We start from the raw sequence: 25,073 nt of genomic DNA, 5'->3' as shown, positions 1-25,073 counted from the left end.
GTCAACTTAAGGGTTAAATATGCTACAAAAACTGCCCAGAAAGTGGACTAGGTGAAAATGTAATGAATATTGTGATATTCCTAAGAATATTGTGATGACTTTTATCTCTATATGTACATGGAAGAGTATGAAGAGGAAATCTGTGATGAGTAATGGACACATGAATAATTTATTTGACACAAAACTATTTTGTATCTTGACAAAAATCTTGTATTCTTTTGAAAGCAGAAGTTCCTGAGGCAGTGCAGTTTGCCTCCAGGGCCAGATGTTTTTTTTCCTCATTTGCTAGCAACAATCTTATTTACTCTATCAGAATTCATCATTAATAATCACTTGTCACAAGTTTCGTGACTCCACGAGCAGTTGTTTTGCCATTCTGCGTTGCACATTTCCAGAGTCAACAACAGACTATATATTCCATATCTTGTAATAAGATATGGCAAGAAAATACTTATGTTGTGTGAATAAATAGAATGGATGGGAGATTTGAATAATGGAACAATGTACAGGTTTGGGTTTTGATTGCATTTTTACCAAGGGAAAAATGGAATTAGAAGGGAAATATCTGCTAGAAATAAGAAAGGTTACCTCAACTTTTTTGTAGCTACAAGATGGTAATCAAAAGAGGTATTTTTATACCCATCAGGGAGCCATCCAGGGTTTATGCAGATTTGACATTTTCTTCTGCCTTCCCTATTTGTATATGGAGCCCAAGGTGAACAGCCTCCTTTTTTATTTGCTCTCTTTAAATATCTTTGTCTGGGCAGCTGTTGATTCAGGCCCTGTGAATAAATAAAATGAAGAGGATCTCCTTTGTGATTTAAAAAGAAATGCTCTTTCCTGGATCCTGACTTGCCATTTGTGATGTTAGCATTATCTTACTTAAACAAATGGCCTCTTCTCCCTCCTCATGAACATATTAGCTTTTCATTTGTAAAAGCTGCAGCAAGTGAACTTTCCTGACATTAATGGGAGGTGATGGCTGGTGAGGGAAGATGCTGCCTTTGTCCAAGAGAAATGCTGTGAACCCAGCAGACCTGCAGTGCTCCAGCTTCCTGCACAGTTTTTATTCTCTGGTGCTTGTGAGTGTTACTGTGGGAAATCAAAGACAAAATCCTTTTAAAGTTCATTTGTGACACCCCCTGCACACTGACTCGCATCATCATTTAAGGAGGACTATTAACAGAAACCCCTCAGTGCTCACCAGGTACAAGCACTGGAAAAGGGGATCAGCTAACAGAAAACGCATTAATCTGTAATAATAATGATAGCAGCAACAATCCCATCAGCCTCATGCCACACATATGGAAATGGAGGCATGGAAAAGCACAGTGTGCTGAAGGTGGAAGCACCAGTTAGGCCTGGTACCTGGGAGCTCCCCTTCCCAGGTCTTTCCTCTAACCACCAGGAGATACTGTGTCACCACAACATGCAATTGCTACTGGGTACACTTTTATTAAGCGTGGCTAGAACTTACCAGGAGAGCTTCACAGAGCCTTTTCAGGTTCAGCTGACCTCACTGACCCTCAGTCATACTTGCACTGCCTCTTGAGGACCACCAGGTGTTTTTGGTGAACATTCCTCAGCTGGCAGCTCTGTGGCTGTTTGTATGATCTAGCTCACTTGAGCCTCTTTTTACACTCCATTAAGATGTTTGAGGGCTACCATGCCAACTGCACCCTGTACCCATGTTTTAATTCCCATTCCTTTCAGACAGTACAAGGAGGAAGGAGGGGAAGAGGCCAATATGCCATGCCACTGTGCGATAATAGGAAATGTTTGGTACAGAAAGCTGCTAATAATTTTAAAGTTAAAAAGGGCTAGGAGTACCAGAGAAAGTGCTGAGCAGCTTCAGCATCTGTTGCCCTCAGAGACACTTAGCTTCTCTTGCAGAAGCTAAGCACTCACCAGGATCACCTTGATAATGAGCTCAGGCAAATCCATCTTCTTGGCTGGCACAATGTAAGGAGACATGAAAGCTTCTTCAGAGCTTCCCATTTCCCTCTGCTTCTTGCCAGCTAAGAGGGATGTGCTGGTGATGGCAAGGTGAGGGTGCTGATTTTTAGGTAGATCTAGGACTCTTATGCTTACTGTGACCTCATTATTGATCTTAAGGGGCACACTTCTGGCAGATCGAATTACTTAAGCAAGTACTACTTCAGTGCTGTTTAGCACATATTCCTCAAATGTCCTGTCTCTGATGTTTTGTGGAGTAATGCTGTTACCAGCTGACTTCTGTTCAGATCTACCTGCTATTTTACCTTTCTCTAGCATTTTCCAGGAGTTTGGTCACCATAGATTGTTCTCACCTGCCCTGCACTGACCCTATGCCGAGAACAGAGCCCATGTGTTCAAAGCACGCTCCATCTCTTTCACCCTCCATCCTTTTCACGTTCCATCCCATTCTCCCTAGGCCTTGTGCAGATGGAGCTGTAGTTTGTCTTTGGAAACATCCAGGCTTACACAGCAGCTGGAGAAGGAAAGGCTGAGCTAAAGGATGAAGTATCAAGCCTCAGGACTATAAAGGAATGGGAAAGGGAGTTAGATATGTGGGAGCAGGCTTTACAGACCTCCCCTGTTGAGGAGGGGAGAATGGATACAGGTGCCTGTTAGGAGAAGCATGGGGAATCCATCCCAGCCCTCTATGCCTCCTCTATTGCCCTTGCACAGTAAGCATGAGGCCCTGCAGGTTGAGGGCACTGTGGATAAGATGACAGAAGAGGAAACATCTAAGGGGATGCCTAAAGCAAATCAGTCCCCACCAACCATCAGGACTAGTGCCATAATGACAAAGAAAGGTAATTGTTGTTGGGAACTCTGTCCTGAGGGGAACAGAGGGTTGTATATATTGTCCTGACCCATCTCACAGGGAAGTCTGTTGCCTACCTGGGGCCTGGGTAAGGGACATCACCACGAGACTACCAAAGCTAATCCAGCCCTCTGACTATTACCCATTGCTGATAATCCAAGCTGGTAGCAATGAGATTGATAAGGAGGGCACCAGGACAGTCAGAAAGGAATTCAAGGTCTTAAGACGATTGATGGGGCAGGAGCTCAAGTGGTGTTCTGCTCAGTTCCGTCAGTGGCAGGGGTCTGCACTGAAAGGAACAGGAGAACCCATGCCATCAACAAATGGCTCAAGGGATGGTGCCAGCAACAGAATTTTGGGTTCTTTGATCAAGGGGCAACTTTTACCACACCTGACCTGCTGGACCTAGATGGGGTGAATCTATCTAGAATGGGCAAAAGAGCTCTAGAACTAGAGTTGGCAGGGCTCATTGGGAGGGCCTTAAACTATGTTTGAAGGGGGTGGGTGGTGAAACCAGTCTCTCTGGAAGAGAAAGAGAGGGACATAAACTAGAGTTAGATGAGAAATCAGCAGCCCAGCTGAAGTGCATGTATACCAATGCATGCAGTATGGGTAACAAGAGGAACTGGAAGTCTTGGTTCACCAGGAAAACTATGATGTAGTTGCCATTACAGAAACATGGTGGGACGATTCACACAATTGGAGTACTGCACTGGATGGTTACAAGCTCTTTAGGCAAGACAAGTGAGGCAGAAGAGGAGGAGGGGGGGCCCTGTTTATCAGGGAATCTCTTGATGCCACAGAACTTGAGGTAGAAGATAAAAGGATTGAGTGCCTGTGGGTTAAAATCAGAGGGTTGGAGTCTAGAGTAGGTGAGGAATAGGCTGGGATCTCAAGCTTATTTTTACTCAGCTTATTTAGTTTCCTGGTAGGCAGCTGCCTTTCCCCTGCATTTATCTTGAACTGATTTTTGACCTGCATTTCAGACTACCCAGTTCTGTCCTTGCTGAAGGGGCATAGCTGATACCTGCCAATAACTTGTCACAGCAACTTCTTGCTGTTTGGAGTAAAATGGCATGTCCCAGTTTAGACAAGTGGGTTGGTGCAAAGGATTTTTCTAAGCTCTCTATTTTATGCTCTCTATGGTAGGGAAGCAGTGTATTTGGTCAAAAATAACCACCACATGCTAGTGACGGCTTTTATGACACAGGCAACATAGGTATTGCCTAAAGCAGACAAAACTACCATGGTTCTACTCAGCTATAGCAGACCCTAAGGGGCAGGGGAAGAGTAGGTGAATGAGAGGGGGCATGAATCAGCTAGAAATCATCCATCACAAAGACAACACACATATGGGAGTCACTACATACACACACACTAAATACAGAATCTTTCAAGGATGATGCTGTAGCTTTTTCGTATCAAAATTTTCTGCTGCTCTGGCAGGTAATAGTTGAGCACAAACTTGGTTCATTAAAATAAGCTCCTGGCTTAAAATGTTTGGCCTATATCATATCAGAGATCAGACAGAATGACATCAAAATCTCTTTCCCTAGCCTACAAGTACAGGAAACAATGAAATTAAAAAACAAATCCACCGTCACCAGCAACAACAGTCTTACAGTGACTAAACTGGCACTTAACTGCAAACTGCTCCTGTCCTGCTCAATAACCTCTGAAGAAGCTTTTGCAGCCAAAACAATTCACAGCCCTGAACTGTGAAAACTTTCAGCCAGTTTTGTGGCTGGTGCTGTGGCTATAACATTTGGCAAAACAATGAAAATCTGCTTACAACTTAACTCCTCATTATCAGCTTTTAAATGGATTAATCCATGAGAAACACCCCAGCAACAGAGCTGGTCAAAAGATTGACTGGAAGTAGTGGTAACAGCTATAAACTGTACAGAACTTTCCTGCAGGGACATAGAAACTTCAAGACCTCCCAGCAATCTGCTTTGAACTTCCTTCCAGGCATCATTGTTGTGAACACCATCTCCCCTGTAGATTAAAAAGAATTGCTTGTGGGGTTTCTTTCATTGTATTTTATTTCCTACTTCCAGGGGGCGTTCCAACTGCTGGCTGAACATAGAGCTGTGCTACAGGTTGAAGGAAAACTAATTTCCGTTACAGAAATGTTGCTTGCAATATTAAGGTCACACCGTCCTAACGTGATCCTGCTGCAGAGATGAATACAGATTCTGATGCGTCATGTCGTCCTCAATTAACTGAAGGCAGTTTGTCCTGGGGCCTGACAATTCATCTGTTCGTTGGAGCTCACACCCAATTAACATACAACAAAATCAAAAGATCCTTCCACCACAAACAGCCTGCTCATTCATCTGTTGTTCCATTGTGGTGCTGTTCTCATTACTACATTTGATTTAATTTGTGCTAGTTCTGTACAAAAAATACTGTAGTACCCTTGCTTTGGGGCATAAATGATCAACAAAAAAAAAGCTGCTTCCCTTTTGGGCAATCAAAATACACAATATGAGGTAAATTTGGAATGGCTTGCAGATGCTGCACATAAAGGTTTTAATCCTTATCTACAACTTCATGTTTGTGTGCAGTGGGTTTTTTATAATTAACTTGCACAAGCATCTTCTGTAAAGGATTCCTTACCCCACAGGAGCCTTCTCCCTTTCAGTCTCTACACATTCACAATAGTAAAATAATAGTATCAGATATATGTTCTAAGGAGTACTGTTTGCTATAAAGAACAGTTAGTCTGATCCCTAACTTCAGCAGTGATCACAGTAAATGAATTCTTGTAAACAGCTATGAGGAACTATTGAGCTGTCACACTGGTTTAAGAACTAAAGTTGTATTAATAGTTCATGTAAGAAAAAAAAAATCTTATTTACTATGCAATTTTATAAGTATTTAATAGTATGTCATTCAAAAATTCTCAAGTGCTATGAGTGCTTAAACTGCTAAGACAAATCTTTTTAGTAGCTTCCTAAGTTCAATACTATCAACTGGAAAGACACAAGTAGAGCAGATTGAAGGACAGAAATCCCCTACAAATTACTCAGCAGAAAGTAAAATCTTTATTAAGGTAATGAAAACTAATGATAACTAAGGTTCTCTTTATATGTTTGTGACAAATTTCTAACAATATAAAGATCAATGGGGAAAAAAATAATCCCTTAAAAATGTTGCATCTACTCAGCCAATAATGCATTTCACAGTATGATGTGACACCAGTTAATGACACTGTCTCTCTCACCTACAAACTGTCTGTGGGTACACTTCTCTACGCTCCCAAGCAGCTGCCTTCACCAGATACACAGAACCACACACATAATCAACCAGGTTGGAAAAGACCTCAAAGATCATGAAGTCCAACCTATTACCTAATACCTCATGACAAGTGAACCATGGCTCCAAGTGCCACATCCAATCTTTTTTTGAACACCTTCAGGGACAGTGACTCCACCACCTCCCTGGGCAGCCCATTCCAATGGCAAATTATTCTTTCTGTGAAGAACTTTCTCCTCACCTCAAGCCTAAACTTCCCTTGGCACAGCTTGTGACTGTGTCCTCTTGTTCTGCCACTGGTTGCCTGGGAGAAGAGACCAACCCTCACCTGTCTCAACCTCCTTTCAGGTAGTTGTAGAGAGCAGTAAGATCTCCCATGAACCTCCTCTTCTCCAGGCTAAACAACCACAGCTCCCTCAACCTCTCTTCATAGGACTTGTACTCAAGACCTCTCTCCAGCCTCGTTGCCCTTCTCTGGACACGTTCAAGTATCTCAATGTCCTTAAATTGAGGAGCCCAGAACTGGACACAGTACTCAAGGTGTGGCCTAACCAGTGCTGAGTATAGGGGAAGAATGACTTCCCTGCGCCTGCGGACCACACTATTCCTGATATAGGCCAGGATGCCATTGGCCTTCTTGGCCACCTGGACACACTGCTGGCTCATGTTCACAGTCATAAAGATGAGGAAGTAACAAATAGTAAAAAAGACGACATAATATTCATAAAGCATGTTTAGGGTTGCTTCCTAAAATAGGATAATCCCTTAATGTATCAGAAACATGAAAAGATTTTAAAGGCTGTTTCAGAATGTGCCATTTCAGAGTGCTTCAACTGCCCATATATCTTAAAGGTATTTTAAAATGGTCAGGTGGGGAAATCATACATATTTCGTAGTATCATAGTAGTATCATAGTACCAGTCAGGGTTTATCCCTTTTGGTTAGAACATGTAGATATATGACAGAGGGAAAGTCTTTGTTCATTGCTATTAATTGTATTCTTGTAGTTAGCATGATCCAAATATGTTTGGCAAGAGTGCTTATGTGGTAGCACAGGTAACCATCCAATCAATACCTTGTTCTCAATTATCAGTACTGAACTCCACAAGCTTCTAAATAGCCTTCTCCCTTGCTGAGACCAGGAATTAACTCCTGGAAGGAAAAGAAAACCCAGATTTGTGCTGTTTTGACCAGTTCTGTGGAGTCCTTCGAAATACGTTAAGATTCTAATTTTCATGGCAGGAAGGATGTAATTTTTACTTACATAAACAAACGAGAAAATATACAAACTGGAGTTTATTTCATACACACAGTGCAACAAGGAATACAAGAACTTCTGCTTTACATATGTTATTTTAAACTCTTTTTAGGTATTGTATTTTTAAAACTCAACATTCAGTAAGAAAGGATACTATCAAAAGCCAAGATTGAAGACCAGTTAGGAAGTATGATTATTCTGTGTTACTTGACAGACAGTCACCCAGGAATATTTTAAAAACCACTTTTTTTTCCAGCAGAAAAGTCAGAAAAAGCATTTTAAACTGTTCATTAATATTAAATGGAGACTTGCTTCCTTATATACCAGAAAACCATTTCACAGCTGTCATACCAGTAGTATCCTGCCATTTCTGTCACCTCTCATGTATAGCTATGACGTATCTTTGTATTTCAGTAAGCGATCTGTTTTAGGATGACAGAAACTAATTAGGACCTCTAAACCTTACCTCTACCCAAAGTACCACAGGCTTTGCCACAGGAATGCATTAACTATGGTTTATCTGCTCGGATTTTCAAAAAGATGTGTGGGACATTTGCATTGGTTACTGTTTTTACATCATAAAAAATATGCTCATCAGAGCATAGCAAAGTGCTGTTTTAACTGTTTGATGAGCTGTTGTGTATCAACATGGCCTGGAAACGCTTCTTCTGACTTCTGAGCAGCACTATAACTCCTCTGCAGATCTCCAACCTGTTAGAAACATAGAAATTCATTTTGTAAACCCAAGGAACAACAGGCTCAAACTTAAACACAGAAAGTTTCGCCTCAATATGAGGAGAAACTTCTTTACAGTGAGGGTGATGGAGCACTGGAACAGGCTGCCCAGAGAGGTTGTGGAGTCTCCTTCTCTGGACACATTCAAAACCCCTCTGGATGCATTCCTGTGCAGACTACCCTAGGTAATCCTGCTTGGGCAGTGGGGTTGGACTCCATGATCTCTGGAGGTCCCTTCCAACCTCTAATGTACTGTGATACTGTGATACACAGCAGTATTTACATCATGTGTTCTGTGCAGTACATTTCTGATGCTCACAAATGCTTAAACACAGCTGGTCCTGAGATTGAACAAATAAATCAGATCAATAATGGGGTTTCTGAACTCAAGGTTATGTTCCTCTTACGTCAAGACATGAGAAGAAAAAGAAATGTAATAGGAGGGATGCTTCAAGACAGTAACTTTACATCCCATTCTACTTGATTTCCTGGAGAACAGTTAGCCAGGAACAGTATGCTCAGTGTTTGAAGAGAGGAGAAATAAAAAAGAGAGGATTTGTTTTCAAGCTCCATTGAAGTGTTGTTGTATGCACAGTCCAAACAATCAGTCAGGCCTCTGTAAAAGCTGCAACACCGTGTGACTACCTGCTTCCTTCTGAGAAAGGCACAAGAGTGTTGGAGAGCTGACATTACTCCTCTGCTATTAGAGGTGTTTCCACACCATTTTCTATGTACCAAACTTGACTTTTTGCTAAATAGCCAGATTTTTTAGAAGGAGGAAGCATAATTAAGAACAGTATCTCATAAAAAAAAACCCACAAATATTTGGGAACAACACATCTACTAAAAGTGATAAATCCCAGGTGAAAAGCATAAGCAGGAGGTCTCTGTTGCCTATGCATCAGTCAACAAAGAGCTTTGTGCAGGAAGAATTCTCTGAAAGGGAAGAAACCCTTCTGTTTCTGTCTCTGGACAGAGAAGTTATGTTTTGTAAATGCTGGCCTTACACTGAATCCAAAGATTGCATCACCACACTGCCATCAACAGCTAGCTGATCTGGTCACCTATTTTCTCCAAGAACTCAAGCACACTCTTTGTGCAAAAGCTAAGGAACAAGACATTTGCAGACTAGGATTTACACCGCATTTGGTAAGTATAAAATGCCATTATTCAACACCATTTTATGTTTCACAATGGATAAGATATGCTTACAAATTAATGGGTTGTTCTTTCCTTGACACATGTACTTTGGTATCTGTAGGAGCTTGGCTGCCCACACAACACACTCATAAGAGTATCTTGAAGGTGGAGGCACAAGAAAAGGAGCAATTTTTCTTGTGAAAAATGTAAGGACTTGTACAAGTTTCTCCTTATTAATAGCAATGCTGGACACTTAATTCAGTGTCTGAGATACTCTTTATGAAAGAGTAATTTCTTTCTGGGGACGACGGAGATTGGAACCAATACGGCTGATCAATATGATCTAGTATTGTTCCTTTATTACTTCATCATTGTTCCGTTATAAAGCAAGCATAGTGCAAAGCAGACAGTAGAGCTGACAGGCTAGTAAGGAGTGTGCAGAAGAAGTGCGTGTTAAGAAAAACTTTACAACTTATATAAGCTCGGGGGGCATTGCTGGCATGGCTTCATTGGCCCCTCACGAGTGACCACACACTGTACTACTGTGGATTATTGGTTAACACGTGGGATTGTTGATATACGTGTGTGTCCTGCCATTCCAAGATAACTCTCTATGTTTATGGCTACCAGTGCCCTGCTTTGGTTACACAGAGCGGGCACAGCACTGTTCTGCTGTACTGCTAGCCACTTCCGCACTCATGCTGGGCACGGCCTACCACCATGTCAGACTCTAGGCCTACACCGCCAGATTGCTCACACTGCCTGTCACAACCATTACCACATTTCTTTATGAAAGAAATTATTAACACACAAAACTCAAAGGTTGTAAAGCTGAAGAAAAGCCTTTTCTTTGGAGATCATAGGACAAATGAATGATATTATTCCTGTAATTACTGATAAATCAGATGATACTATTTCCCTTCATATTCTGAAAAAGCCAAGGAGTCCAAAGACTATGTGTAGAATTGTTAACACATTGTTAATCTTCTGGACATTTGAAAAGTTACAAGATTATGTTGTAGCTAGATGACCTCACTTATTCTGAAAGCAAACATCTGAATGACTGCTTCCAAAGCCCCTGGGTATTAAAATCAGTACGCAACTTCAGTTTTTCTTGAGTTTATGCACTCTCTCTTCTTTTCTCTTACCTATTTGGAATTCTCAGTAATAATGAATACCCAACTTACCCACCAAGTTAGAATAGGATAGTGTATTGCATTACCTTCTCTGAGAGTATTGCAAAATTGAAATGGGGTTCATACATATGAGGTGCTAAAGATGAAGCAGTCTGCAGCAAAGCTCTTGCCTACACAGAGAAAGAAAAAAACCCAAACAACAAACAAACAAAATCTGTGAGGGGATGAAAGTTACAAGAATCTAAATGCAGTTTTCACCATTCTTAAAAGAAATCATCATGTGTTTTCTTTACTAGGCCTTTCCTAAATAAGCCATCTTCAACTATGTATGAGTTACACCAGTGCAGATTTAGGAACTACACAGTTTAATAGCATTGTAGTGAAGACGACTTTTGGTTGAGTCAGAAAAAAACCTGTTGCAACTTTCTCAACTAAGCAATTCAATTCTAAAGACTGGACAGGCTATACTAATTAAAAAAATATGTTTAAAGTCCCATCCCATTGTATTTATATGTTATCACTGACAGCACTGTCTTCAGCACCCCTGAAGACATTAAAATGCAAGTTTTGATGCTCAAGAAATTTAATAAAATTAACTTCTTTTTTTCTGACTAGCAAAACAGTAGCATTAAAAACTAATAAATAGTTATCAGAGTACACAGTTTCATACTGTAAATCCAACACAAAATTAAGGTCCTGTGAATACTTGTATTAAAGATGGAGAACTTTGGAGGGAAAAAAAAACCAATCTTTTTAAAACAAAAAGTTATCCATAAAGTGTTTGGGAATGAAAACAATAAAGTGTATGTAAGCTGTTTGGGAAGGTAGAATTAGGAATTTACTAAAACTGCCCAAACCTGACAACTCTGAGGACAGGCAGCAATACTTATGGAACAAAAATGTAAGATAAAATAAAATACAGAATAAGCAAAATGTCTTCACATTTTTAGCCTTCTGTGCATAATTTTATTTCCATAACGATCCTGATTTTTAACTATACATGTGATACAAGAAGAAAACAGAACATTTTAACCTGAAAACTAAAATAGACAGGAAACAGTTAAAATGGAAAGGCTCTGCAGTACTAATTAATGGCATCCACAGCCTCCACAACTGGATTCACCTAGGAATTAGAAGTCTGTAAATTTACTGATTGTGGAACTGAAACTAAACCCATATTTTACTTGTCATTTGAAAGATCCAGTGCTGTGTTTGTTTCAGTGTTCCCATGGTAATTGATAGGTTATCTGAATAAAGTTAACTTTGATAATTTGCTCTTTACAGAGGTATTTACAAGTCTTTGTATCAATCTATCACTCTGATGTATACATGAATCTTTCAAACTAGGCTTACTTCCGTAAGGGTTAAAACAAGCCTATGGTAGTCCAATAAATGCATATTGATTTTCCCTGCCTTCATATAAAAGCCTGAATGCATCAAATCCCCTGTGCATGCCAATTATACACCCCAGCACAATACAATCTTGGTATACTCACATTTGCTAAGACAAACCATCAAGCTTACTGATGCAAAAGTATTTATCAGGACCCTGCTGCTTTGGGACAAAACTCTGAAGTACCCTTGTTGAAAATATCTTTTAGATCTGATCTGATTACCTAAATCTATAGTAAAAGTTGTCATTCAAGTGACAATCACAGAATGCTAGGTTTTTGTCTGGGTATCAATTTAGAACAAAGATCTCACAACTGCAAAGCCACTGTAAACTTTGTCTTTGATGAACCACTTGGACATGCCTAAGAATGAACAGCCTAATGGGAGACAGCATGACAAGTGGAGGTTACACTGGAACATGCATAAAAGTTATCCACATTTTCTGCCTGTAATAGTAAACTACGTGTTCATGTGCTACCTCCACCTCAGGCAAAAGACATGATTTGTAAGTACAAAGGGGCAAAAGGAAGCATTCTGCTTAGGATGAAGTTGAACACCTACCTGCTCAATGTGACCTTTTTGCATTTCCAGCACAGCCAAGTTGTTGTAAGCTTCAGCATAGTCATTATTGTTGACTAATGTGAGCTTAAAACACTGGTAAGCCAGATTCAGGTCTCCTATTCCCTAGAAGTAAAATTATATTGTAATTTATGAAACAATTGGAAACAACATGCATCTGTTCTGTTGTCTGGAATATCTTTTCATCCATATGTACTAGCATGGAATAAAAATTACAATAAAAACACACTGGTAAGAACCATATGTGCCTTCTTTCCATACCATCCTACTCTCTCTCCAAACAGAATCATTTTTCTCTAGCACAAACTTCCACGCTCCAAGAGATATGCACTTAATCTAATGTAGCTTTTAAATTACTATTATAATCTAAAGACTACAGTATCTGCTACTGTCTACAGTAAAGCAAGAAAAAAAGATGTCTCCAAATGTGAAGTCATACTGTCAACCTCTCTTTCTACACCAATTATAAAAAATACCACTTGTAAATCTAGTTTTTAGAAAATAAAAAAATAAGGGGTATTAATTTCTTTGTATGGAGCTGAAAAAATATATCAGTTCAAAAATCAGTATTTTATGCAGTATAAATTAATGTGTTTACTGCAGTGAAACCAAGATGGACAGTTCAGTTTCTCTTTGACTTAAGTTAAATCATAGTCAGGATTTGAAGACAACTCATGATAGAAAGCTGTCAAAAACTTTATTCAGTAACCTTCTGGACACAAAGCCAAACAGAAATCTAACATAACTTCTGGAAAAACATCTGCAAAAATGTGTAATGAATGCAAGTTAGTGTAGAAATTGAACACACTTTATCACACAATTATACAATATTTCTAGAGCTGCCTGTCAGAGGAACTTGCCTTCTCAACTATGACATGTATGTGCTACAGTGCTGCATGCTGCTGAATGTCTATTTTTATGACAACAGAAACAGTCTGATGCTGCATGTAACACAAATAACAATCAGAGAAAACATCTTGAATTTGTACAGGTTAGCCAGTATTGCAGCAAAGGGCTTCATAGGCAGGTATATGTTGCAACATTTTAGAAAGAAGGGAAGGTTAAAGATGGTGGGAAGGGAGTATTTTTTTGCAGTTAAAAGTCATACTCTCTGAATGTGTACAGAACTTTATTGTTTTGCCTCTTTAGTGAAGCGCAAATAAGCCACTCATCTACAGTGTACTCTCTCCTACATGCTATTGCAAAGTAGGGCAATGACTTCTGCTTATTCTTTTTCCAGGTTTTGAGTAATTGTACTTATTCAGAAGTTGTGAATATTTTTCATACCACAGCCACATGTCCCAGGTTGTACCACACATCTGCTGTCTCCTCTTCATTTTCAGCCAGAAAGAGTGCACGTTCAAAGGAAGACAGCGTCATATCATATTGCTGAGCATAGAAGCAACAGAGACCCAGATTGTTAAAAAGTTGGCAGTTATAAACACCCATCTGCAGGAGCCGTCTAGATTGAAAGGAAATAAGTAATTAGTTTTTTTAATATTCTTTTAGAATATGAATTCTATTTTAAATGACAATGTTTTCTTCTCCTTTCTCCCTCTTCTGAGAGTGTGCAATAACCAAGTGTTGTAGTCTTACGCTTAGTAAAGGGTAGTGCGGGGCACTTTTGATAGTAGAATCCAAACTATGCAAAACAGACTTTGTTTAAATTAGGTAACATTTGTCTTCTTGACTGTGTCACATAAGACAGAGCTGTATGTAGACATTTTCCATTTCCTTCTTCCACTCCTTCAACCTCAATCAAGCTGTGATTTGCTGCAGTTACTTTTTGTGACTCTTCAGGCTTCCTTTTTTTTGCCGGCTTCCTTTCCTTCAGCATTGCTTTAATCAGCACTATTACACATAGCATGTGAATCTACATTAGTCTTACAGCTGAAGCTTAACTCAGATTTTGATTCAAACTGATATTGTTTAATGTGTTGTTTTAGAATGGAGATGTCTTATAAAAATCCTGTTTGTTAATATTTATAGGAAAAACAGATATGCCAAGAGAGCTAGGGAAAAAGAAGGCTGCTGTCCATAGCATGACTGTGAGCTTCTGAACATAAAATGTACAAAACATGAAAGTGCTCAGGTCCAACAGAAATGAGATGGTAGTGCTTATACTGACTTAATCTGCTCTTAGACTTAAGAACAGGAGTCAGATCCTTTGCACTCCAGCTCCACTGAAATAAAAAGCAAGGAGTGTTGTTTAATACCATTACTAAATCTATGGGATTTAGTAAAATCTATGGGAACCCACATTCAAACAAGGGATTTTTTTGGTCACAACTGCTCATGTCTTCAGGTAAAGTCTTTTTCAAAGGGCTAAGTAGTTAGTCCATGTGCCTTCTGGATACAATTGGAGTTGAGAGTATGGTTCAGTGTTCTTAAACTGCCTCATGTTGCAAAAGATAACTGTTTATTAATCATTTCATCATCATTATTAACTAGTTTGATAATCTTTGTTGATACTTCTACATACTCATATTAAGAGAGAGATGTAATTATTACTGGCAGAGTAGATACATAAGTTGCTATACTGATTTTCTGGTGATTTTTGTCCAAATGCTTAATCACTCTCTCATGCCAAACTCCTAATGTCCCTTTTCTGCTATGAGCATCACAGAATTCAGTGCTTCATATTACTTTCCCACATCTTCAGTTCCCTCTCCTGTCCCACAAGTGTAGATACCTATAAAACCGCAGAGCTATCTCAGGTTGGTCTGAATAAAAATGGTTACTGCCAATGCAAGCAATGGCTTCCACGTGAGTATTGTCTTGTTTTAAGACCTCTTTATAGTACTCTGCAGCCGAGGAGATATTGTTCATTTCCTAAACAACAGGATAAAAAACAAAACAAAACAAATAAATCAGATTAATCCTACTTTTTATCACTGTTTTTTATCATAAAACTCATTAAAATATCAATCTGTTGGGTGCTTTATCTATGCCCTGTATACTACTTAACTGAGATTAATTGTGTATGCTCTTATGGTTCTCTGACAGCACAATGCAATGTCACTGACTGGCATCTTCACAAGCAACACACAAATCCATGAAGAATGCACATTTACCAGTGCTAGCTGTACCTGTCATTAAGTCTTTGTTGTCACTATGGCATAAATATTAATTTTTATTATTATTTCTTAGAGAAAGAGATTGCTCAGAAGCTTGCATGTGCAATGGTTATTTGCTACTTTTCGCACAATGTCTTTTGATACACAGCGCTGTGCAGTTAGTTTCCCGGTATGGTAACATGGCACAGACATTTCCTCAGTCAATGTCTCTGTTATTTTCAATGCTTTGGAAGTCATCTCATGAATTGCTCTGAACACAAATGAGAATATAATTGTATATGAAAAATTACTACATGCCTTTGAGAACAGGAACTATGCATTTGTTACTCAAGCTTGTACTAGCTAGAATATGCCAGTTAAGAGAATGATATTGTATAAAAATATAGGCTTGGATGTAAGCTACTTGTTTACAGTAATGAATTCACCTGAATTCACCTTCCAACATCACACTGTATCTGAGGCCTGCAAATCATGAGAAGATTCTAACCCATATCAGAAGAAATTAATTTAAAAGATCAAAGTACACTTCTGTTTTAAGAGCAGAATAAATCCTGCAGTGTGCTGCAGATACACTGTACTTTCAACTCATTTAAAGAATGTGCTTTTATTTAACCTCAGCAGAATGTTTAGCTATGGAAAAATTTATTTCCTGTGATTAAAGGAAATAGTGTTGTTTTTATTTTAAACCCAAAAAAGGTCTACAACTCTTCCTACTGTCAAAAGGTAGTGACAGAGAAGAGAAGCTCTGACTAAGCTGCTTGATGCATATACTTCACTTGCGAGTTTATGTAATGAGAACAGCCCTGTGCTGCAGTACAAATCTTTGCTAATGAAGCTATAATCCTGCACTCAGGTGTCAGTGCAAAACTAGATCTTGTGAACTATATGCTGCTCTTTAATAATTCCTTAAAGGGCTATGCAATGTTATGTGTGATTCTGCACAATAATATCCATATTAAAAACTGTTTAACAATTCAGAAAGAAAAGCCTCCAAAAATTATGCAGATGTTTTATTCTTGCTGAAGGACAAAAAGGATTTAATATGAAAATGGATTAATGCTTAGGGGTTAGATGGGAATGATGAGAACAGGAAAGAATGCCAAGTATGAATGTAGACAAAATAAATAAAAAATGCATGACTTTAAAATATTTGTCCTGGAATAGCATCATTACCAACTGTCGGTGAAAAACAGTATTAAGTTCACTCTTTCACTTGAAAATACATCCTTTTAAAATACAAAATATACGGTTACCAAGCTAAATTGAAACTAAAATTAAACCTACTTGAAATAACATCTACTTCCTAAACTAAGAAATATTCACATTCCAGTGTTCTCAAGAACTGTTCTCTGGTTTAAAAAACGTACAGTAACACATAGTGCTAAGAAAGACAACATCATCAACTGGACTGTTTTGCTTTTAATCCTGATGGCAGGGTGACTTAAGCAGTCTTAGTATAATGAAACATATAAACTAGACCTAGCTACATGGACAACATCTGGACCTCTTGACTTAAAATGGACTTGCTTCTGAGTGTCAAGGGTAAACAGGATTTCACAAGGATGATTAACCATTGAAGCAAGTAAGACTGCAAGGCACCCCTGACATCACTTGGGTATCTTTGTGTACTGTTACCTGTTTTGTATTAGCAATACCAAAAATCAGCATAGCTGACTTCTTTATGACCTTATATTCAAGCATTAGCTCTTTTTCCTTGCTCAGGCAGCTAACCTGATCACAACAGGGACTGCATAGTGGGTGCATACCTCATGGATTCTGGCAATTCCACAAATAAGAGTTACTTCTCCAGGAAATCGATCTAACCCTTGCTTGAAAAGGTTCATAGCTGTTACAGGCTGATCCAAGCGCAAATACACCTACACAGATGGAGAGCAAATATAAATGTCAAACATCTGACTTTTATACTTGTACTGCTGTTTAACAAGGGAGTCAAATAAAAGGGATGATACCTCCCTTTATGCAGTAAGCCATTAGCCAAGATGGTGAATAATACTGGGGAAATAAAAGACTAAATACTGAGTAAACCTCTGTAATGAAGATAATTAAAATTACATGCATATCATCTAGACATTATTAATTCATCTGGACATTACTTATAAATCAAAGAAGGAAATTGCTATTTATCATTGCATCAACATAATATACTTTGACACTGGTGTCACTGGTACCTTGAATATTTGCCTGTCTTGCTGTATTTTTAAAAGTTTATGTTTAGGCTTGAAAGAACTGTACCTTCAGGTTTACAGTGCTGGAATACCAAAATACTTTACTTAGTCAAGACTGAACTGCGCTGACACTTTCAGATTTACTTACTGCTCTGCCAACCTCCTCTGTCCCAAACAAAAAAATCCTGTAACAGAATGAGTGCAGTTTGGTCTCTGTGATGTGGCTTCTGTGTTAATTATGACAATGTGTACTGTCCATACTTTTGTGTGAGAATTGAATTAGAGGATATCAACATATAGAGACTACCCGATAGAGAGCTCATAGAGACCACCTCTGCATCTGTCAGAGCAGACTTGTAAAGCCCTCCTGGGTGGGGTATGGTAAATACAGCTACAGCAAAAGAAAAAGCCCTTAACACTTCTTTTTGGAAACTAGATGGCTAGAATGATAAATCTGTCTCCCACTGAAAAATGGGAGTGTTCTGAGTGCTCCTGTTGGAGAAACATTACATATATTGCATTAAATAGTACTAATGCTTGATATAACAAAGAAAGGGAAAGAATCTGTGACTGGTATGCTGACACATTTTGCAATGCAGTATAAGAAAACTTATGTTTGACTGAGCACCTGAGAAACCTCCAGATATTATCTGCTTCGTGGACTTTTGAGTGCCTGTAATAAAATAAGTAATCAAAGCCATAAAGTATTAATTCTTATCCCTATAGATATATAATTCTGTAGACATTTGCAAAGAATTATTTCCTATGATCACTCAAGTGACATTATTAATTGTCAGAGGTGTGGACTGTGAAAGCCTTCCTAATAAAGGGACTGCCATTTTGAGTTGATTGCTGACAAACAGGAAGAAAAAAAGCCACACAACAAAAAAACCCAACCACATCAAAACAAACAAACAAAACCCCAAACCCACAGGCACTTTTCTCCAGTCATTTTGCTAATGTCAGTTGCACTTCTTGTATCAAGCTAGAAGACAAATGCTGTCTTGGGAAAAGCAATAAAAGAGTGAGGGGTTGGGTTTTTTTTTCAGGGGTGTGGTCCTTGGTAGACTAGGACTGCACTAGTAATACCATCAATGAACAATTAACAATTTGTTCCTAATGCACTCTATCTAGGCTTGCTGCCCTGTCTAAACCAGATATAAAGTCATTTGCTATAGTTTTTAAACTATGCATTGCTTTTTCATTAATTTCATGTCTGTATTAAATGTTAAACTAAATTCAGAGAATCATAAAATTATCAGATAGTTTTGGTTGGAAATACCTTTAAGATCATTGAGTCCAACCATCATCTAACACAACCAAGTCTGGTGCTAAACAATATCCTTCAGCACCACATCTAATTGTTTCAGTTGTGACTGTCAAGGTTCTTATTTTTCCTAGCAAGTTTTCTACAAAAAAATTAATATGTCAAGAGCTTCAGTGGAAAGTACACAGAAAGAATACATAACAGCTGGTTACAGTTTAATTAAGAAGAACTTTGACTTCTTGTTTCACTTCTAAGTATCACCTACATGAATGACTTATACAATTTGTGCTAAATATGTATAGTAAGCCAGTACACACTGCCATACCTACAAACCATCTTGTATTTACTTTAAACTGAGGTTTGTTTTCCTTGCTTGCTTAATTTTTGCCTGATCCAGCTATGAAGCACAGCTGTCTTCACATTCTTAGGGTAACAAATACGACAAATGGAGGATAGGAAGCTCTGCTACATCTGGTCTTTCGAAAAGTTTTTTTGGCTTGTTGATGAAGTATATTTTCTGAATATGACGACTTAGGTCTGCTCTATTGCTTCATCTGGATGTTCACACCAAAGATGGACTCGCTACAAATACTGTGCAAATAATACACCAAGGCAACACATCCATGGTACTCTGCTATCCAATTTCTATATCCAGTCCAGAATCTCTACAGATTGTAGAGCTGCTGTCCAGATGAGTATCAAAAGACCTTAAAAGATACGTGGGACAACTTCTACCTACTCACAGCTGCTTTGGGTGAGACCTGCTCTTTAAGGGTACTAAAGCTGTAGTCATTAAACTTCTAGATGCTAAACACAGAATAGCTTCATTTTCATTTTGTATGTCTCTTCTCTCTGGTAAAAAATGCCATTTCCAGCTCTTCCGGGTCACAAAATATTTTGTAACTTCTTGGCAGCCTTGAATTCTTTAAAGATTTCTTTTTTTTCCAATCTATTAATAAATTAACATTTCAAGAGAGAGCTTTCTGGAAAATACTTTTTAAAAAACTAGATAGCTGTTAAAAAACTTAATATAAACAAAATCTAACTGGTACTGTAGTATTGGTCTGTTTGCATAGAACTTGACACAGTTCTCTATTGTTTTTAACGGCTGTTTAACTCAAGTCTTATCTTTTCAGTACTGTCATACTGAGCTTTATCTCAGTGCCCTGCTCTATAGCCTGTCCACCCACAGTCACTAAATCATGTTGTGAGATGCTTTACACTTGAGTGAGCTGGTCTGTGGAGTGGGAGGTAGAAGTTCAAAGGCAGCTCCTACTTGAGTTAATAATGATGCAGGGAGGATGCATATCTCCCATAAAGAAAGAAGCATTGTTTGTTAATCCAATTACTCTGCCAATTTAATCAGTCTGTGTAGCTCATGTATTTTAAAGAATGACATCAACTAGTGCTGGAAATCTAAAATTATTAAGCTCAGTTGAGTAAACTAACTCCAACTGCTGTGTTGAAGATGAGTCTCCAGACATCTAGGATAATAGTTTAAATACAAAGTGTAAATTGATCAAGAAATGTGAAGGTAAAGCACATATAATAATATGAGTATCTCAGTCTATCCACTTTTGGATAGGCCTGTGACAGCCAGCTTAAAGACAGCTTTTAAAGAGCAACTGATTTAATCTCTCTAGCACAACAAGAAGAAAAATAGTTCTAACTTCTCACAGGCCACCTTGTCTGGAATGTCTTACAAAAATATTTAGAAACTGATGTATACTCTGGTAAACAAGTAAATCTGAGGCTTAGCTGTGCTACTTGGCCTTTTAAAACATTCAGTGCCTTTATTTTGACAACACACTCTGTTTCAAAGTCTCTGCTTCCTTTAAGCTCACTTTGTTTTGATTTTGCTTGTGAAACTAGGATTTTGAGCTTCACTTTTCACTGATTTATTTTCACAGGAGACCATATATAGCTACACATAGCTACACTGTTCTTCATACTGGAACTCAAATAATTCTTTACCCTTCTAGTCCTCATTGGAGTTTAGAGCACAGAATACAGTAACAGAGGTGTTTGGGGTTTTTTGGTGAAATATTGAAGGTTTTTTGTAAACTATAGACTTCAACTGTTAGCATGTATTGCCTCAGGTCTATCTGGAAATCACACACGATTAAACTTAAGGGTGTACCAAGCTCAATATTCCTCTGTTCTGGTGTATTAACTTCTCAAGGATAGTATGGAATTCCACTTGATTCTTCAACAAGCAAATCTATGACTTACTTTTGCCAAATACAAGATTGTATCAACCATGTCTTGCTGCTTGAGAGCTGACTTAAATTGTTTCTCGGCTTCGCGAAATAATCCTAACCTAAAGAGACAACAGAGCGGTATAAAAGGTGTTGGTTCCTTGGTTTGGAAATGCTTGTTAAATAGTGAAGCAGTGCGCAGTAGATCAAACACGAAGTATCTAAAAGCATACTTCAAAGTCATATATTTGTGACCACATTAACCCATGCTTCTAAATATATTGAAGACAACTATTCAAAACTACAAAAAAAGGCTACAGGGTGGCTTCTGTGAGAAGCTTCTAGAAGTTGCCCCTCTGTCCAATAGAGACAATGCCAGGTAGATACAACATGGATAGGCCACTACAAAGGCCAGGTCCAACAAGTGATGGTAGTAGTGCCTCTGTGACTACATATTTAAGAAGAGGAGGAACTGCAGCTAGAGAGAGGAGTGAGAACATGAGAGAAACAACTCTGCAAAGTCAGTGAAGATAAAGGGGGAGGAAGTGCTCCAAGTGAAAGAGCAGAGATTCCCCTGCAGACTGTGATGATGATGATGGTGTGACAGTCTGCACCCCTGTAGCACATTGGTCCATGGTGGAGCATGTATCCACTTGCAGCCTGTGGATAACCCTACAATGGAGCAGGCGGATGCACCTGAAGAAGGCTAGAACCTTGTGGCAAGCCCACACTGGATCAGGCTCCTGGCAGGACTTGTGAACCCTTGCAGAGAGAAGCCCATACTGGAGCAGGTTCTCTGACATGACCTGTGACCCAGCAGGAGACTCATGCTGGAGCAGTCTGTTCCTGAAGCTCTACAGTCTGTGGAAAGGACCCACGCTGGAGCAGGTCATGAAGAACTGTAGCCCGTAAGCATGACTTACACTGGAGAGGTTTATGGAGTGAAGGTGAGTCCATGAAGAAGGGAAGGCTGGAGGAAAGGTGCTAATTTCTCAGTACCCTATTCTGTTTTGATTGGCAATAAATTAAATTAATTTTTCCCCAAGTTGAGTCTGTTTTGCCCATGATGGCAATTGGCAAGCAATCTCTGTGTCCTTATCTTGACCCAAGAGCCTTTAATTATATTTTCTCTCCCTTGTCCAGCTGAGGAGATGAGTGATAGAGTGGCTTTGGTGGGTACCTGGCATCCAGCCAGGATCAACACAATACAGCTTAAAATAAAATACAATTCAGTTTAATCTTTTAATGAATGTCAAATAAAGGTTAAGGATAATGAAGAATTTCATTCATTTGGGCATCTAAAAAGAAGAAATGGTTTCAAGCCAAGATGCAACATGGACTTTTAAAGAGCTAACTGCTCTGCATCGTCAGACTGTTCATGAAAAAAATGCTTATGGAATTGTAAAGACTGCAGATATTGCTTCAGGTTTTTAAGAACTTTTTTATAAAAACTTTTTATTACTTCATCAATCTGAAGACCTTAATAATTATTGACTTAATTTCTCAAGCTAATACAGCAATGTTAATTTTGTGTGGTCATGTTTAACAACAGTTTTCAAACAATTACTTTGAAACATTAACAAACATGAATATGCAACTTTCAGTTACTTCAAGGTAGTCAGTGTAGATGCCTTTACCTGAAACAGTTTAACATCATCTCAGTATATTTAAGGAGACCTAACTGTAAGCACAGTGCTCTCCTCTAAATACTTACTGAACTATTTCTGCAGTGCACAGCAGACCCAGAAGTTCAGGTCCCACTTTCACACTCTGATTACAAAAGAAATGAACATTGGCTTACCTATAGTAGCACTTCCCAATTTGGACTTTCCACCACCAGTCCTTGAACTGCGCATGCTCAGTGGCAAGGGCTGCCAAATCTAGAGCCTTCAAAAACAAACCCATGATGTTAGCATTAATACCATCAATGTTTACAAGAAAGAACATGAAGTGAACAATCTGAAGGTTTTTATAAAGGGAAAATTTTGAACAAAAAGTCCTGGTGAACTTGGGGTGTGGGGACTGCTTTTATATTTACTATTTTTACACCTTAGTGCATAAAGTAGCTGAAAGGATAATTAGTCCCTATAAAACATGTAATCCAAACAACTTCTAGCAATTTCAAGAAAAAATATAAGCTGAAATAAGTAAGCTGAAGTGCAGCTTCAGAACATACAGAATATTTGTGTAAGCCAACACATTTTCTCCGAGCTTCCCATCCTTTTGCACTAAGAGTTGTTAAAAGCAAGTAAAAATATACTAAAATGAACAGTTCAGCCCATCTGAAAATCTGCAGAAACTGTCATCTCATTGTTAATAAGGGCTTCCTCCATTTATGAGAGCTCTTAGATGTGTACAGTAAGAATTACTTCTTCCTTTGAAAACGCTAAGTTGTTGTTTGGTTGGAGCTTTTTGATTCATTTTATGATACATAGGAAAGAGATATTTTAAGAAATAGAAAGCTACTGATGAGGGTGGAGGTCTAAAATCTGTTTTAGCTGGTATATTGGTAAAGTAGGTATGCTAATCAACGTGCTACCATCAGCCACCACAGACAGAATCATGCTTTACATGTTTTAGCTATAATTTCAACATTTCTGTTAAGACAAATTGATGTGTGTTCCATACCAACACCTATCAAAGCAGTAATTGTTAGCATCCCTTATTTATAATTCCATTTTGTCCCAGAACACGTCCAAGCCATGCCACATCTGTTTGCCATATTTTAGTGGTATCATCAGAAACAATCTAAAAAATTTTAAAGCACTATTTTTATACCAAAGAACTGACTTGTTTCATTTGTTTTCACAAACATTTTGCAGGCCACAGAAATCAGAAACCAGCTATCTATTGTGAACAGTTCTGTGCACTAGCCACTAAGTAGCTGAGGAACCAATAATTTCCAGAAAAAAAACCAAACCAAAACAAACTAGAAAATGCTAGAAATACTAGAAAATACCCAATTTCATGACACATACCTCTGGGTTTAATTCCTGTTTGTCTTGTTAGCAAAATGAGGCTGCAAGTAATCAATGGGTGTAGATTTGACATAGCACAGCAAAATCAGAGTGCTGTGACAACTTACAAAAGTTTCTCTCTTTTGGCTCTGAGAAAGAATGATTTATTTTCTGTAGCAATTCAGGTTAAGGAGTTGCATTGATTCTCTTCTCAAAGACAAAGAGATAACTGTCATCCCCTGCTTCTGTGATGGGAGAGAGAGAACTGAGGAAAGCTTACAACTTTGAAGTCATTATTTCTTCCAGTTAGGTGGAACCCTTAAAGGCCTCATATGGCAGCTCTTAATCTTAGTTGCCCTTTGTTTCTTAGCAGCTTTTTAAATTGCACAATAGGTCCCCTGGAGCTACAGATACAACGAGGAACATATTTGCTTCGAGACAGAAATTATTGGTTCCTCTTCTAGACAAGTAATTTCTTTCATTTTAAGATATACAAGTAATTTTATCCCAGTACTGTGAAAATTTGGGGAAGTAGTTAATGGTAAAACACTGATTACTTCTGTTGCATTTATAAAAATTATTTGTCTGTCAACTACCACACCTGATTCTAATGCTGCATGAGCTAACACTTATGAGCAAGGATCATACTGCAAATAACATGCTTCAAAGAGCTTTCCTTAGGAAGCTCTGATGACAAGTATTAAAAGAGGAGGACTGAATTACAGAGAACAATCTCTTCTGTAGCTACACACTTGGCTTTTTTTTTCCTGGTGCCCTAATTACTTCTGATAACTATTTTATGCAAGGCTAACAATTCTGGCTGCTATTGTAAAGTGGGAACTAAGACTACTTCAGGCTTAGTAGACAGTAACATAAGTTTATCTAGCTGGGATCTCATTCCTAACGGCAGAAAAAAATAGTAGTTTTAAAGTTAGTTTGTGAAATTAGGTCTTACTTTTATATTTTCTTATTAAGAAAGTAGGAAAGGACTAGAAAAAGCCTGTTTTGGATAGTATACAAGTGACCACAAACTTGATTCCCCAAATACTACATGTTACCAGTATTTCTAAAATTGTCT

General features: G+C 38.4%; 1 protein-coding gene across 3 annotated transcripts in view; it reads right to left on the bottom strand.

The window, feature by feature from the left end:
• Nucleotides 1–7,353: 7,353 nt before the first annotated feature.
• TTC8 (tetratricopeptide repeat domain 8) overlaps nucleotides 7,354–25,073 on the bottom strand; it is a 51,272-nt gene continuing 33,552 nt past the window's right edge. For all 3 annotated transcript variants that reach the window (XM_068148760.1, XM_068148759.1, XM_068148758.1), the window contains 8 exons: nucleotides 22,840–22,925; nucleotides 21,073–21,160; nucleotides 17,154–17,264; nucleotides 15,003–15,142; nucleotides 13,598–13,772; nucleotides 12,293–12,415; nucleotides 10,426–10,509; nucleotides 7,354–8,039 (listed from right to left, as the gene is read on the bottom strand). In XM_068148760.1, the coding sequence (XP_068004861.1) occupies nucleotides 7,923–8,039; nucleotides 10,426–10,509; nucleotides 12,293–12,415; nucleotides 13,598–13,772; nucleotides 15,003–15,142; nucleotides 17,154–17,264; nucleotides 21,073–21,160; nucleotides 22,840–22,925 (924 nt within the window). In that variant the 3' untranslated portion in view covers nucleotides 7,354–7,922. The remainder of the gene's footprint in view (nucleotides 8,040–10,425; nucleotides 10,510–12,292; nucleotides 12,416–13,597; nucleotides 13,773–15,002; nucleotides 15,143–17,153; nucleotides 17,265–21,072; nucleotides 21,161–22,839; nucleotides 22,926–25,073) is intronic.

The sequence above is a fragment of the Melanerpes formicivorus genome, unplaced genomic scaffold, assembly GCF_026170545.1.
Source record: "Melanerpes formicivorus ecotype bairdi unplaced genomic scaffold, bMelFor1.0.p_v2 SCAF_17, whole genome shotgun sequence".
In the NCBI taxonomy this organism is placed as follows: domain Eukaryota; kingdom Metazoa; phylum Chordata; class Aves; order Piciformes; family Picidae; genus Melanerpes; species Melanerpes formicivorus.
This window is presented reverse-complemented; position numbering and strand designations above follow the sequence as displayed.